This window comes from Marmota flaviventris, chromosome 8 (assembly GCF_047511675.1).
Source record: "Marmota flaviventris isolate mMarFla1 chromosome 8, mMarFla1.hap1, whole genome shotgun sequence".
Classification (NCBI taxonomy): Eukaryota; Metazoa; Chordata; class Mammalia; order Rodentia; family Sciuridae; genus Marmota; species Marmota flaviventris.
Window position 1 is genome coordinate 131,970,240 of NC_092505.1, and position 16,736 is coordinate 131,986,975.

Sequence of the window (16,736 nt, forward strand, 5' to 3'; positions counted from 1 at the left end):
CTTTGTTGTTTTGTTTATGTGTTTGTTTGTTTTTTCACTTCGGTCTATAGAGGGTATTAGAGCCACAAGCTTTTTGCATTCTGGGCTAGGGCCCCTGGTCAAATCACAAGTGTTCTTCAGTGCTCCTATTGAATGATCTGATCCCGATGTAATTCTCAGATGCTCTATAAATTCAGGATTCTGTTGTGATATCTGCTGATCAAACTTTCAGTCCCATATGGATGAGGCCAGATAGGCTGGGTAGGCTCTGAAATCCAGAAGCAGGTATGCAGTGGCGTTTGTCATCATTCCTGACGTTAGTTGTTGAACTTGAAGGTTTTGCATTAAACTTGCTGCCATGCTAATGAAAACTGGATCATTTATCAAGCTAGCTATATCAAAGCTCAATGCAGTTAACTCTCTTAACCTTTGTTCTATGTTCAGATTGGACTTATGGGAATCATTTTCAAGGTCAAAATATAATGCTTTTGATAATTATAACTGTTTCTTCAAATTTATTCATGGCAATGAGGGCGAACACCATCCTCCTATAGGCCTTTGCTATACTTTGAATCTTCAAATTGCTGTTGTTTTTCTCATAATGAGGGCGAACACCATCCTCCTATAGGCCTTTGCTATACTTTGAATCAATTGCTGTTGTTTTTCTCATAATCTTGTTTTTCGAATAATCTTTACTGCATCTGTGTAGTAAATTAATTCACTTTGGGAGTGATTCTACTGCAATAATAAACTGCATTTTGTTTGTGAGAAATGATCCACTGCAGCAGCATGATTTCCTTCTTTCATATGGTTATTACCTTTATCTTTTCTTTCTCCCTTTTTTTTAGTACCTGAGATAGAATCCAGTGGCATTTTACCACTGAGCTACAGCCCCCACCCACCCATTTTATTTATTCATTCATTTATTTTTATAATAGGGATTGAACTTTGGGTCACTTGACCACTGAGTCACATCCCTACCCCTATTTTGTATTTTTTTTTTTTAATTACAGACAGGGTCTCACTGAGTTGCTTAGTGCCTCTATAAATTCCTATCCTTTGCCTCCAAGCCTCTGGGATAACAGGCATAGGCCATCATGCCTGACTTATTTTATTTATTTTTAAAATATTTTTTAGTTGTAGATGGACACAATACTTTTATTTTTATTTTATTTATTTTTATGTAGTGCTGAGGATCGAACCTAGTGCCTTACACATGCCAGGCAAGTGATCTACCACTGAGCCACAACCCCAGCCCTTATTTTTTATTTTGAGACACAATCTCACCTAGTTGAGGAGGCTGGTCTCAAACTTACTATCCTCTAGCCTCTCAAGTAGCTGAGATTACCCACCATGCCGGGCATGCTTTTATCTTTTAGTTGATTGACTTTTCCCACATCTTCAGGCACTGGGTGTGAGAGGGTCAGAATGTCATTCTCTTTCTTTTCTTTTGTTGATTCTTTTTAGTTTTATAAATCAGAATAGAATCCATTTTGATGTAATTTTAGAAGCATGGGATATATCTTATTTTAATTAGGATCTCAGTCTTATGGGTGTACACAATGGTGAAATTCACTGTGGCATATTTATATATATACATAGGAAAGTTATGTTAGATTAATTCCATTGTCTTTCTTTTTTGTATCCCTCCCCCTTCATTTCTCTTTGTCTAATCCACTATTCTTCACCCCCAACCCTCCATTTTGGGTTAGCTTCCACAAATCAGAGAAAACAACAACCTTTGGTTGTTTGGGATTGGCTTATTTCACTTAGCATGATAAGTCTCCAGATCCACACATTTCCCAGCAAATGTCATAAAGTCATTCTTTTTTTATGCCTTGGTAAAATCCATGGTGTATATATACCATAATTTATCCACAGAATGTGATTCTTACAGAAGGATTTATAAACATTTCTGTCAAAGGTTGGGAAACTGCTAGATATGTGTCTTCTGGGCTGATCTTTAAATCTGTAAGCACTGAATCGCAACTTTCAGTTTGTGGGAAGCATCCATCTGACTTTGCTCACACAGAAAACAAGTAACTGCACAAACTAGTTGCCCGATAGATGACATTTTAGAAGCTTAAACACTTTCAGGCTAGAGGAGCAGAGATGACAGCTCATGCCAATCAGTCTGCCCCTTCATCCTCAGGGATTGAGCCTGGCTGCAGATCACAGGACTGCCTGCTGCCACCCACTTAGCCCAACCAGGTGCCATTTCCCCCACGTTTGGACTTTTTTCTCCTGTTGATTTGTAGGTGTTCTTTATATATTCTGGGTTTTAATACCTTATCAGATAGGTATATGTAATTTGCAAAGGTTTTTCTCCCATTCTGTGGGTGGCCTTTTTAGTCTACTATTTTCATTCTTGAATATACAAGTTTTAAATTTTGATGTAATCCAGTTCTATTTTTTTCTTGCTGTGGATAGGATTTCCAAAATTATGCTGAATAGAAGTGGTGAAAGGCATCCTTGCCTTCACCCTGGTCTTAGAGAAAAAGCTTTCAGACTTTCACCTTTGAGTATATTAGTTATGGGCCTTTCACGTGTGGCCTTTATTAGATTGTGCTGATTACCTCCTTGCTGATTCGAATGTGATTTGTCCCACTAAACTCACGCTGAGGCTCAATCCCCTAATGCTCTGTCAGCTGGGCTAAAAGAAAGTCTAGAGAAATTCTTTTGTTTGATTCAACCTTCCTGAGGTTATTAAGGGATGTCTGTTGGGCATCAAGGCAGTGCTAGTGGAGGACACAATGACTGCCATAGTCAGGTGTGGGTTCTTATATTTTTTTCTTGGGCATTGACTCCTGTGTTTGGTACCAAAACTCTCATAAAGAACACAAAACCTAGAATCAGTCACACACCTACTGGCAGGTCCTAATAAGCCTGGTATTTAGGTTTAGGCTGTTGGCACACAGTGTGACTCCTCCCCAGAGGTGACACCTAGGAGCGTCCCCAGTATGCCTGATGTGCAGGATCCCACTGTCTACCAGCTTCCAGGTGTGAGATTTTCTGTCTTCTATTTGCATCTAGATTGCCTACAGAGAAAGAAGTAGCCCTGAGGTGCCCATGGGACCTCTTGCTTCATTTTTAAGTAACCTATTCATGGTAAGGAGGCATTGGTGTTCACTGGCCAAGTCTCATTTTTGGCATGGTTGCATAAGGCCATACAATGTTGCTCATGAAGATCCTGCACAGAGGACTAACAATAGTCCTAGTCATTTTCATCATCAGCCCTGGGAGACCTCTTGTCCATATAATCAAAGGAGCATGACACACCAAAGTACTAGCCCAATGAGGTTTTGTTAGTTGTGGTTATGGCATTTTTGCCAGAGTCAGGTTAAAATAGGGCATCATTGGCTCCCTCTCATGTGTCAGATACCAAATTCTCACTTGGTAAACCAGGGCTTGGATTCTCTTGGTATACACTGTGATGTTAGAAGGTTGGTTGTGTTAGTCTACTTTATATATCTGTAACAAAATACCTGAGACAATCAACTTAAAAATAAGAAAGTTGATTTTGACTTACAGTTTTGGATGTTTCAGTTCATGGTTGATTGGCTCCATTGCCAATATTGGGGTTCATTTTGACATAATTATACAAGCTTAGATTATAATTTGCTCCAATTCAGTCACCAGCGCTTTCCCTTCCCCTTATCTCTTCCCTCCCCCATTCTCTTTCCTCTGTTCCACTAGTCTTTCTTCTTTTTACTTATAATTTTAAAAAATCAGTGCATTACAGATAAACCTAAAGGTAAAATTCACTGCGGTATATTCATATGTGTACATAGAATAGTTTAACCAATTTAATTCCACCATTCTTCCCTTTCCCTTCCCTCCTCCTCCTCCCCCCTCAATTCCTTTCCTCTACTGATCTCTCTTTTATTTTCATGGGATGCCCACATTTCCCCCCTTATTTTGGTCTAGCTTACATGTATGAGAGAAACCTTCAATCCTTGATTTTGGGGGTTTGGCTTATTTCGCTTGGCATGATGTTCTTCAGTTCCATCTGTTTACTAGCAAATGCCACCACCATTTCTTTCTCCTTTATGGCTGAGTAAAACTCCATTGTGTATATATACTACTTTTTTTTTTTAATCCATTCATTTGTTGATGGGTATCCGGGCTAGTTCTATAACTTGGCTATTGTGAATTGCATGCTATAAACATTTTTGTGGTTGCATCCCTATAGTATGCTGATTTTAGACCTTTTGGATTTATGCCAAGGAGTGGGATAGCTGGGTCATATGGAAGCTTCATTCCAGTTTTTTGAGGAATCTTCATACTGCTTTCCAGAGTGCCTCATTGCTGTTTGGTCTATGGTGAGTCAGTGCCTCATGTGGGAGCACATGGTGGAAGAAGTTATTCACCTCATGGCACCCAGGAAGCAAAGAGAAAGAGGAGAGACTGGGGCCCTTAAAGGTCCTGTCCCCAATGATCTAACTTCCTCCTACTTGGCTCCACCTTTTAAAGGTTCCATCCCTGTGGACTGGGAATCAAACCTTTAGCATTTGGACCTTTGGGGAACACTTCAAATCTAAACTATAGCACAGGTGTATCACTGACAGGATGAGAGAGCACCGTGATGGATTGAGATTCAAGATTTCATCAGGTAAACAGAGGTGGCCGCAGCTTGAAAGAGCCTAAAGAAGGCACTTCAGGTCTCCACTGGAATGTCCCCGTTGAAAGAGCAGATTGACAGGGAAGTGTCCCTTTTTCCCCTCTCCTGGGGTCTAAGGTGTTTGTTTTCCACCTATTGGGCAGGGATTGAGCTGCTTTGGTGTATACTGGTCTGTCTCTGTCTGTCTCAGCCCTGAGATGACTACCTCTGCACACACCCATTATCTTTGTTGCTTGACACTTTGGGGCTCAGTCGTCTAGTCCAGCTTTGTAAACCTGACATGTCTTATAATGTTGCCCACCTAACTGGAGAGAGAAGATATCCCTGGTGTCACTAAAGGGACCCTAGCACTCTTGTTCTCCTTGGTTCTATTTGCCATCCCCTTGAGATCCCATAGAGGGGAGGCACTGGGAGAAGTATCACCTTCAGATAAGAGTTAGAGGGCCCCGTCTTGGTGGCCTGAACCACAAGTCACCCTTTTTTCCTTCCAGGCAATAAGTTATTGCCATAGTCTTGTTTCCACACAAGGAATCCTTTGATAATCCAGTCACTCAGTTGCCATTCTTCAAACAGAAATAGTCACTAAAAATGTGGCAAGATATGGCAGTAGGGCAGGTGCGGTGGTGCATGTCTGTAATCCTAGCAGCTCAGGAGGCTGAGGCAGGAGGATCGTGAGTTCAAAGCCAGCTTCCCCAAAAGCAAGGTGCTAAGCAATTCAGTGAGACCCTGTCTCTAAATAAAAATACAAAATAGGGTTGGGGATGTGGCTCAGTGGTTGAGTGCCCCTGAGTTCAATCCCCGATACTCCCCTAAAAAAGAAAGATGTGGCAGCCTGGCCAATTTCATTGGTTGGATTTGGGTGTACCCAAAGAATGGACAGGTAAATTTGCAGCATCCCATGTAGGGCTCTAGCCGTAAGGTGCCCAGTCTCCACTAGTACCCCAAACCAAGCAGATATACTGCTCTTCAAGAGAATTATATTTGGTGACTGCTTCAGGCCTTCAAAATATAAGAGGCTGGTGTCCCTCAGTGACAGTTTTCTGTTGCTGCAAACTGCAGTCATCATGCATGGATGTTGAGGACACCTATCATTCCATCAGGCTAGCAGGTTCTAAAAGTTCCATAGACAAAGCGTGGGCCATGGCCTATGGAATGGTTTCCAAGGCCTGCTGTTACAAAGGCTCTATTTATAGTCGATGGCTTTGCTGGTCACCTTGTCTAAGGGAGCCAAAAGAACACCCAAGGTAGGGTACATGCTGTTCCCAGTACTCACAGAGGCCTAGTAGCAGTTGGGCTTCTCTTTTATTAGTGGGTACCTCTAGGGCAACATTTTTTCCGTGACTATATATGGAGTATTTCTTTGGTTTCCTGTCCACATGGCCTTGGCATGCAACCTGAGGTGGTCCAATGTTAGTCTTCAGGCTCCGGAAGCCTTTTTTGATGTGCCAAACTGGATTATTAGATTATGGGTGATTATGGGTTGTAATATTTTTATCTGTAACAAGTCCTGTATTAACAAATTATGTCTTTTTTTTTTCTATTTGTATGCACTGCTTCTTTTGTTGAATAACCCATTGAGGCTTAGACAGGAGTGATTGCCACTGTTATGGCTCAGATTCTTATCTGTGGATGGTCATACACCCTCAGGAAGTGGTGATGTTGTAGGCACCACCAATATCTACAATGCCTTCAGCAGTGGAAATCATGGTCACCAGCATCTAGAATGGCCCAAAGGTTCCTGACTACAAACAGATAAGCACCAGGGGTCATTGTACTTTTCTCTAAACCTCTTGACATCAGTTTAACTTTTCCCCTAAGGGGGCCTGGAAATATCGTCATGTGGATTACATTATCTAAAACCCCCAGAAAACTTGAGTTTTCCTCTCTTATCTTGACTGAAGAGCATAGGGCCACTAACTTCTGCTGGGGACCCAGAGATCTTGGCTCTGTTTCCAGCTGCTATGATAATACCCTATATGAAGAGGCTCTTGTTAGACAACCACAGTGTTTCACTGAGCCTAAACCTGTCCACATAACAGTAACATTATACAGTGGACCTTCTTGAGGGCTACACAAATCTCCTAACATTGTACATTGCAACTTAATATATAACTAAGGAATAAGCTGTATAATGTTGCTAACTCTGTAACCTGCTTGTGATACAATGAACAATATGTACTAATGATGCCAATGAACTAATGTAACCTGTTGATATAAATAAAGCTGGCAGCTCAGAGAGCAGTCTTTGCTCTGCCTCTGCAGCTCGCTTCTATCTCCTTTGGCTTTCCTTGCACTTCATCTGATATGGGATTTGAAAATATTTTCTACCATCCTATAGCTTGCCTTTGCATCCTCTTAACAAAGTCTTTTATAAAGCAAAAGGTCTTTCATTTTGATGAAATCCAACTTTTCTGGATTTTGCTTTTGATGTCAAGTGTAAGAACTCTGTCTAAACATACTGCATTTTCCAAAAGTCTATTATTTTACATTTTATATTTAAATTGGTGATCCATTTTGAATTTTTTTTTTGCATTATGGTGAAACTTAGGTCAAAATTTATATTGGGGGTGCCTGTGGATATCCAGTTGCTTTAGCATCACTTGTTGAAAAATGCCATTTTCTTCCATCTAATTACTTTTGCCTCTTTGCAATAAAAAAAAAAATTTGAGTATATTTGTGTGAGTTTATTTCTGAGTTCTTTGATTCCATTGATTTACATGTCTATCCCTTAATAATACAAATTTGTTTTGACTCCTGTACTATCTACCAAGCCCAATATTGAGTAGAGGAATTATCCCTCTTGCTTTAGTTTTTCCTCTAAAGATTATTTTAGCTAACACAGGGCTTGTGACTTTCCGTATATACTAGATAATTTTATGTGTCAGTTTGATTGGGCCATGGGATGACTGGTAAAACATGATTTCTAGGTGTCTCTGTGAGGTGGCTTCTGGAAGAGATTAGCATTTAAGTTGGTGAGTAAATCAAATGGCTCTCTCCAGTATGTGTGGCCATTATCTAATCTATCAAGGGAGCCTAAATAGAACAAAAATGTGCAAGAAAGTTAAATTAACTCTGCCTTACTACTTGAGGTGAGACATTAGTTCTCTGCCTAAGTATTCCTGGTTCCCAGGCTTTCAGACAAAAGGAATCTACACCAAGGGCTGTGTGGCTCTTAGGCCTTTGAAATATGTCATTGGCTTTCCTGAGTCCCCAACACATTGATGGCAGATCCTGGGACTTCTCAGACTCTAAAATTATGTGATTCAATTCATTATAATGAAGCTCTTCATATATAGATGATATAGAATGAACATGAAATAGAGTGAACAACATCAACAACAAATTTTATATATATATATTTGTTGTGATCCTCCTGAGCCACTGGGATTATAGGCATGTGCCACAATGCCCAGCAATTACTGTGAATTTTGAAAGATATGATAATAATATTGTGATTCTACTTTCACAAATCTCATTAATATATTAATGAGATATTTTAAATATTTAATATTTTATATTAATATAATTAATATACTAATATATTCTAGCTGGACGCAGTGGTGCATGCCTGTAATCCCAGTGGCTTAGGAAGCTGAGGCAGGAGGATTGCGAGTTCAAAGCCAGCATCATCAACAGTGAGGCACTAAGCATCTCAGTGAGACTGTTTCTAAAAAAAGTAGAAAATAGGGCTGGGGACATGGCTCAGTAATGAAGTGCCCCTGAGTTCAATTCTTGGTACCCCCACCCCCAAATATATATAGATTAAATCATGTAATTCCTGTTTTTTTCTTTTTAAAAAATCATGTTTCAATAAGGAAGGAGCAGTCAACGCTGCACCCTGCCTCAGAGAGGATGCATAAAGGTAAGAACAGAGAAATAACCATCAGATTTGGCCAGATGGAACATTCATGATGTTGATCAGTGCAGTCCCAGTGGAGTGAAAGGGAGACTAAAATGGATTGGGGAAAAAATGGGAAGAATAGAAGTAGATCTAATGGCAGCACATTTTTTTTCTATGAGGAGAAGTTATGAACAAGAATGAAGATTGGTCTAGGAAGTATTTTTTAAAGATGGGAGAGGTTGATACTTTGGATAGTGGGGCTTTGTAATTGGGATCAAATGACTTGAGAAGGCAGCAGGGTTGAGGAGGAGTTGAATTGCCATAGGGATAAAGGACTTTCATTTATTCAGCTGGTCATTGATGTAGTGTGGGTGGTCCAGATGCAACGGGGATGGAGAATGAGTTGTTAGGAAGAAGGGGATCTAGTCTGTTCCATTTCTCCAGTTGAGTGGGTGGTGACATTATAAACCAAGTTCAAGGGGAGAAGAAGTTAAATGTGGGCACTTGGAGAGGAGATGGTATGAATTATTCAACCCATACAATGGAAATGCAGACATGTGAGAAATTTATTGGGAAATTTGTCCAGTTAAAATATGTAGTCATAAAATACAGACTGAGACTGCTTTATGGTTGTTTCGTTAAAGCCATGCTCTGCTATTCTGCAGGCATAGAACAGGGAGATGGTTGGATTCATCCCATACATGCTTACAGAGAGGGAGGGAGAGAGGAGATAGAGATGGCCAAGGGGGAGAGGGAGAGATGTGTGGGACTGGGGGTAGAGAACCAATGGAACTCAAATTGTGCAGGGGAGAGATTACAACAATTAACCACAGAGTCTGAACTAGATTAAAAAAAAATATCCAAGGGCATGTCAGGGGTGATGGCTGTAAAAAAAAAAAATGGAACTGTCAATAGATCAGAAGAACTTACCACATCTGAAGAAATGTTCTATTGAGGTTATTGAAAAGGCAAACTAGTAGAAAAGAAGAAACTAGAGAATGGAACATTAGAGAAAGCAATAGAGCAAATTGGACTATTATTGGTAATAATGAGGTGTAGAGCTTCACCGCTCAATGGGGGTAGCCATTAGCCACAAGTGATTAAATTTAAATTAAATAAAATTAAGTGGCTAATCCTCAGCCACACTAGGCACATTTTAGGAGCTCCACAACCTTATGTGGCTAGGGGCTTCCATATTGGGTTGTGCAGCTAAAGAATACCTTCATCATCACAGAAGTTTCTGTTGAATAGTGCTGCTTTGGTATGACCATGACATGAGTGGCTGAGGAGGGGAGCAGGGATAGTTTATTTGAGGTGAGAATTAAAGATTTTGATAGTATCATCTTGGTCAATGATAAAAATCACTGAGAATTGAGAAAAGACCAGGGAATAGGGACAACAAGAAGGAACACTGTTTGTTGCACAACTCTTGGGATAAGGAGTTGTAAAGAAAGAATTGAGGTGCTGTGAACTTGTTTTTCACTAGTCACCAGAGTCATCACCTCCTCATTAGCATGCCCGGCCCCAGGACCATCCACTACTAAGGCCAACCTTCTATCCTTCATCTGGGCCCACATGGCACTTTTCCCAGGAGAGTCAGCCAAATATATTGGCATTCTCTCTAGATGCTTGCCAAAGAGGAAACTGAGGCACCCCAGTCTGCAATCAACTCTGATCCCAGGCAAACAGAGAAAAGCCTCATAGTTCATCCATATATGCAGCGTTTTCAGGCGGATGTCTTCTTGTCTTCTCCATCCCTGGTTGGGAAGAAAGGAATGAGGCTAGGAGTGGGAACTTGGACTTCTGGCTCTGTCATATGTCAGGGAAGACTGGGACTTCTGTTTCTATTTTGACAACAGAGTAAGCAGCATAGGACCATTTCCAATCCAATTACAGGGTCGGTGGACACATGGAGGAAACTCCATTGAATTTTTTTCCAAGGGAGAACAAGCAAGACCCAAGTCTCAAGGTTCCAATTATCTGGGGATACCATAAGACAGACCAAGACCAGGTTAGATGTTTACTGGGGACGGGAGACACAGTGCCCCTTTCTGCCAGTCTCTAGTTGTTGATGATCTCAATGTGGAACTGCAGGTGAGTGGAGGTGATCACACAGTGGCCCCGGAGAGAAGCACATGTCTGGCAGTTGTGGCATTGCCAATGGCACTGAATGACATAAATGGCATTGAGCACCTGGCAGTATCGCCAGTGGACGCGCCACATGCGAATCAAAGACTGGAGCTTGACCACTGCCCTCTCTCTGCATGCAAAGTCAATCAGTGCCTTCCGTCGCTTCCTCTCTGCCACCCGCATAAGTATCGTCCGCCACCAGCACTGAATGATCCATGCCCTGAGGGCTGCATGCTGCAGTGTCCGGCGCACCAGGGTGCCCCGCCACCAGGCCTGGATCTTGATGGCTTCCTTTGTTTGCTTTTTCTAGATGGAGATAAGAGAGACCACTCAGGGAACGTTGTCAGGGGCCTGGAAGTCTCTTTCCTAAGGTCAGCTTGTCATCCCTTCAGCCCTCTCTTGGAGAGTTCAAGGGAGTTAGCAGGACACCAACCAGGAGCCAGGAGACCTGGTTGGGATCTTTCACTGCCACTCAGGACCTCAGCCTCAGTCATAGTGTCCTTCTCTTGACTACCTCACTAGTGAACAGATCAAGAGAAAAACAATGAGCAAATAGAGAGGTGTAGGAAGGAGGTGAGGGACTTTATTTCCATCCATCTCTTCAGGACTTTTTGGGTTTGAGGTTGGCCTCCCAACACGTCAGCCTTGTTTTTCTTTGAATACTTCCTATCTCAAAACACATTGGCTGAGTTTTCTCTGCCACAAGCATGCTTTTTTTTTTTTTAACATTTATTTTTTAGTTGTAGGTGGACACAATACCTTTATTTTATTTTTAGGTGGTGCTGAGGATCAAACCCAGTGCCCCACACATGCAAGGTGAGAGCTCTACACCTGAGCCACAGCCTCAGCCCATACTGTCATATGTTTTCAGCACCTTCACCATATAATGTGTATCCCAGTCTTCCTATATTTGGAACATTCTACCATCTAATTCAGGTCCTCACATTCCTACTTCTAGCCCCTGCATCCTTTGACGGAAGCCATTCTTTCCAATTACTCTCTATGCCACAGAGCCAGACCCAGAGAGCCCAGGTTAATAAGGGGACAGACGGGAAATGAGTCAATATTGAGTTGATTGCTGGGTGGTTTATATTCTGGATCCATAAGAGGCAGAATCCCACACCCTCACGTCATAAATGGTCTGGATTTCTCTTAACTGTGTGGAATTCTACCCACCTTATCTGTCTTTTTCGGTGACTGTTTCTTTTTTTTTTTCTTATCTTTCTTCTTAGTTTTAATTAAAATGAGACGGCCTTCACTCTGTCACGCAAATAAAATGGGAAATGCATCCATTAGTTAAGACTGCTGTTTCTTTCTATGGCTCTGTACACAGGCACGCATGGCTGCAGTGTCCTTTTCCCCACCCAAGATGTGTAAGGTCCAGGGTGATACCCACATATCCCTTCACCCCCGTAGGAAGATCTGACCATGTATCTTACACAAAATTTAATCCCCATGGCCTGTCTCTAGATGGTTCAATTGTCCTGATTTTTCTGCTCCTAAGGCCTGGCCACTAGTAATATGAGTGAGGGGAAAGCTATGAATTCACAATGGCATTATGACATAGGGATTAAGGTATTGGCCATAGAGTTGAGTCTTCCTCAGAATAAAGTCTTCCATGGGAACACAAACCATCTGTCTACTGCTCTGTCAAGAGATGTGCCAGAGCTCAAGATGGAAAAATAGGGAATAGCCAGGGGTCTTTTAATGTGAAGTTCATCCACAGTTCTCACTGGTGATCAGTCACATGACAGAGCAGGAGGAACTGTGGCCACATATCTCCAGACACCTCTCCACTTCCTGTCTTGCCTTGACTCAAGCTTCGGTCCCTCGCTCCACCTTAGGAAACTAGAAAAAGATGGACCAGATGAATCTATAAAGCAGTAAAATAAAGTTTAAAAACTTAAATGGCACAAACAGCAATGAGGAGTAGAAAATACATTTAAAAGGCAGTATTTTGACAAGACCAATATTACAGAGAAATAATCTCAGAAACCTGGGTGATCAAGAAAGAGTGGAATGAAAAAGGCAAAAATAACCATAGGGAGATTTAAATTAATATAAAAGAATATTATGTTACATTTGAACACTAAGAGAAAATGATTTCCTGGCAAAATGTAAACTTCCAACATTAACTGAAGAAAATGTGCAAAACTTAATTATTGAGAAGGCCATTAAAAATCCGCCATTAATAAGGCAACAAAACCAGATAGATCCAATCTGAATGTCCAAAACTTATCAATTTAGATATTTCCAATTCTCAAATTATTCAAAGATACTCTAAAAGATAAACATTTCTATTAAGCATTTTTGGGGAGCCAGTGTTAATTTCCTGAAATGTCATGCTAGAATTTTGACTATTCATAAAGTGCCGCAGTCCGGCTGCAGCAAAATAACCCAGGGGGTGACGAACAACTTGTGTAGATTGATACAGCAGGAGTAGGAGCCGTTTATTGTAGGACAGGAGGGGTCTATATACATTCCACACAGCTTATCTTAATTAACATAAAATAGATACAACAGTCAACCAATAAGGAATCTCCACACTTAATGGCTCACTGGAGTTACTTCACAAACCACTCCCTCTGGCAAAATGCCAGGCGCCATCCAGACTTGTTTATAGACTCTAACAATAAAGTTCATAGAGTTGGAGAACAAAGGCTATCTTTTAGGATAACAGAGTTTTTTTCTCCTAAGAACATGGACTGTCTCCATTTGTTTAGAAATTCTTTTATGTCCTTCTATCAAGTTTTAGAATTTTGTCTGTAAAAGTCTTATTTAATTATTATTATTATTATTTTCTGTGGTGCTGGGCACTGAACTTAGGGCCTTGAGCATGTTGAACAGGTGCTCTGTCTTTGAGCTACAGCTCCAGATCTATTTGCAGTTATGATTTTCATTCCATAAAACACACCATTTTATGGGCAAAAGAACTAAACAGACACTTCTCAAAATAAGAAACACAAATGGCCAACAAATATATGAAAAGTTGTTCAGCATCTGTAGCAATCAGGGAAATGCAAACCAAAACTACACTGGAATTTTATCTCGCTCTGGTAAGATCGGCAATGATCAAGAACACAAAAAATAAATGCTGGCGGGATATCGGGGAAAAGGTACAATGACACATTGTTGGTGTGGGACTACAACCTCTCTGGAAACCAGTATGGAGAGTCCCCCCCAAAATAGGAATGGAACCACCATATGACTCAGCTATCCCACTATTTGGTATTTATCCAAAAGAACAAAAAATAAGCATATTGTAACAATACAGCTGCATCCATATTTATAGAAGTACAATTCACAATAGCTAAATTATGACATCATCCCAGATGCTCATCAGTAGATGAATGGATCAAGAAAAATGCGGCATATCCACACAATGGAGTTTTACTTAGCCATAAAGAAGAATGAAAATAATGGCATTTTTCAGTAAATGGATGGAAATTGAGAACATCATGCTAAGTGAAATAAGTCAGACTTAGAAAATCAAGGGTGGAACATTTTCTCTCATATGTGAAAGCTACAGCAAGATAAGGGAAAGAAGGCAGTGGGGGGAGATAGGGAAAATCAGTGGAGGAGAGAATGAGAGGGAGGGAGGAAGGATGGGAAAGGGGAGAAAATATGGAATGTATTTAACAAATTCATGCTATATGCATGTATAAATGTACCAAATGGAATTTCATCTCTCTGAGTATGAAGAAAATACCAATAAAAAAATCAATAAATATGGGGCTGGGGTTATGGCTTAATGGTAGAATGCTTGCCTTGCATGTGTGAGGCAGTGGGTTTGATTCCCAGAACTGCTTATAAATAAATGAATAAAACAAAGGTCCATCAACAACTAAAACAATATTTTAAAAAAATTAGTAAATAAGAAAAAGGCAGGTCAGTAAAGGGGGGAGAATGGGAGAAGGGGGAGAGGAAAGAAAGGGGAGAAGGGGTGGATATCAAATTCCTTGCATGTATGATTCTGTCAAAATGAACCTGAATGCTATGTATCTCTATAATGAGCTAATTAAAAAATCTACCATTTTAAACAGTAGAATTTAGTGTTTTTTTTTTTTTTAGTATATTCACAGGTTGTATAACTGTTATTCTTATCTGATTCCAGGACATTTTCATTACCCTCCAAATAAACGCTATACCTATCAGTAGTCAATCCCAATTATTCTCAAATCTCCTCTTTGAGTTCCTGGTGATTGCTAATCTACTTTATGTGTCTATAGATTTGCTTATTTGGGGGTATTTTACATGACTGGAATTGCACAAATGGCCTTTTCTGTCTGTTTTCTTTTGCTTAGTATGATGTTTTCAAAGTTTATTTAAATTGTAGCAAGAATCAGTACTTCATGACTATTGCCAAATGATATTCCAAATGATATACCATATTCTATATATCTGTCTGTCCATCCATGAGCATTTGGGTTGTTTCCACCTTTAGGCTAAACAGTGCTGCTATATGCATATGTGTACAAGTTTTTGTGTGGCTATGTTTCATTTCCCTTGGGTCTATATGTAGAACTTCTGGTCATTTGAGGAATAGATGCACTGTTTTCCATAGTGACTACGCCATTTTACATTTCCGTTAGCTGTGTATGTGGGTCCTTATTCTTTCATACACTTGTCAGTACTTGTTATTGACTTTTTGGATTAATTATCCTACAGTGTGAGGAAAAGTTCTTCCTGAGGTTTTTATTTTTTGGACAAGTCATGATGTTAAATATATTTCCATGTGCTCATCGGCCATTTGTGTACCTTTGGAGAGATGTCTATTTAGGTCTTTTGCCTTTTTTTGGTGTGTGTGGTACTGGGAACGGAACCCAGGGGGCTCTGTATCATCACTGAGCTACATCCCTTGCTCTTTTTATTTTTTATTTTGAGGCAGGGTCTTGATAAATTTCCCACATTGGCCTTGAACTTGCAATATTCCTGCCCTAACCTCCTGAACAGATGGGATTACAGGATTGTGTCACCATTCCTGGCTCCTTTGCCCATTTTTAATTCAGCTATTATTCTTTTTATTATTGAGTAGTTAGAGTTCTTTATTCTAAACACATCTATGGTGTGCAAAATATTTTTCCCATCCTGTTGGTTGATTTTTTTTTTCACTGCTTGGAGAGTGTTGTTTAAAGTGCAGAAGTTTTTAATCTTTATGAACTCCATGAAGTCCAATTTATCCATTTTCTCTTTTGTTCCTTATGTTTTAAGAATCATGTCTAAGAAACTAATGCCTAATCCAAGAACATGAAGATTTACACCTCTGAGAGTCTTATAATTTTAGCTCTTATGTTTAGATTTTTGATCCATTTTAAGTTTTGTGAATAGTGTGGGGACAGGTTCAAATTCATTCTTTTTTTTTGTGCTCACTTCTCTTTATTTTATTTTATTTTTTTAATTTTTTATTGTTGGTTGTTCAAAACATTACATAGTTCTTGATATATCATATTTCACACTTTGATTCAAGTGGGTTATGAGCTCCCATTTTTACCCCATATACAGATTGCAGAATCACATCAGTTACACATCCATTGATTTACATATTGCCATACTAGTGTCTGTTGTGTTCTGCTGCCTTTCCTATCCTCTACTATCCCCCCTCCCCTCCCCTCCCCTCCCCTATTCTCTCTCTGCCCCCTCTACTGACATTCATTTGTCCCCCTTGTATTATTTTTCCCTTTCCCCTCACTTCCTCTTGTATGTACTTTTGTATAACTCTGAGGGTCTCCTTCCATCAAATTCATTCTTTTGCATGTAGATATCCTGTTGTTCCAACAGAATCTGTTGAAAAGATCATTCTTTCATTAAATCATTCATCATTCATCATTGAATGGACTTGGCACCCTTGTCAAAAATCAATTGACCAGGGCTAAGGTTGTAGCTCAGTGGAAGAGCACTTGCCTCGCACCTGTAAGGCCCTGGGTTTGATCCTCAGTACCACATAAAAAATAAATAATTAAAAATAAAGATATTGGGTCTGGAGTTGTGGCTCAGCAGTAGAGTGCTTACCTAGCACATGTAGGGCGCTAGGTTCGATCATCAGCACCACATAAAAATAAATAAATAAAATAAAGTTATTGTGTCTAGCTACAACTAAATTTTTTTTAAAAAAAATAAAGGTATTAAAAAAAATCAATTGACCATAAATACATGGGTTTGTTTCAG

At 40.0% G+C, this 16,736-nt stretch overlaps 1 protein-coding gene and 1 pseudogene across 1 annotated transcript; both read right to left on the reverse strand.

Annotated features, from left to right (window-relative positions):
• Window positions 1-103: 103 nt before the first annotated feature.
• Window positions 104-2,053, reverse strand: LOC114091433 (small glutamine-rich tetratricopeptide repeat-containing protein beta-like; annotated as a pseudogene).
• An 8,449-nt stretch (window positions 2,054-10,502) lies between these two features.
• Window positions 10,503-12,028, reverse strand: Iqcf2 (IQ motif containing F2). Its single transcript, XM_071614939.1, has 3 exons — window positions 12,011-12,028; window positions 11,748-11,831; window positions 10,503-10,877 (listed from the first exon to the last, which is right to left on the reverse strand). The coding sequence occupies exons 1-3, from the start codon at window positions 12,026-12,028 to the stop codon at window positions 10,503-10,505; spliced, it is 477 nt and encodes a 158-aa protein (XP_071471040.1).
• Between the last annotated feature and the right edge of the window lie 4,708 nt (window positions 12,029-16,736).

Bases quoted from the DNA above. Each gene is read 5' to 3' on its own strand.
- Iqcf2 (XM_071614939.1), bottom strand. The intron at 10,878-11,747 runs GTGGGTAGAATT...ATCTCCATCTAG, and splicing joins CACCGAAAAAGACAGATAAG to AAAAAGCAAACAAAGGAAGC.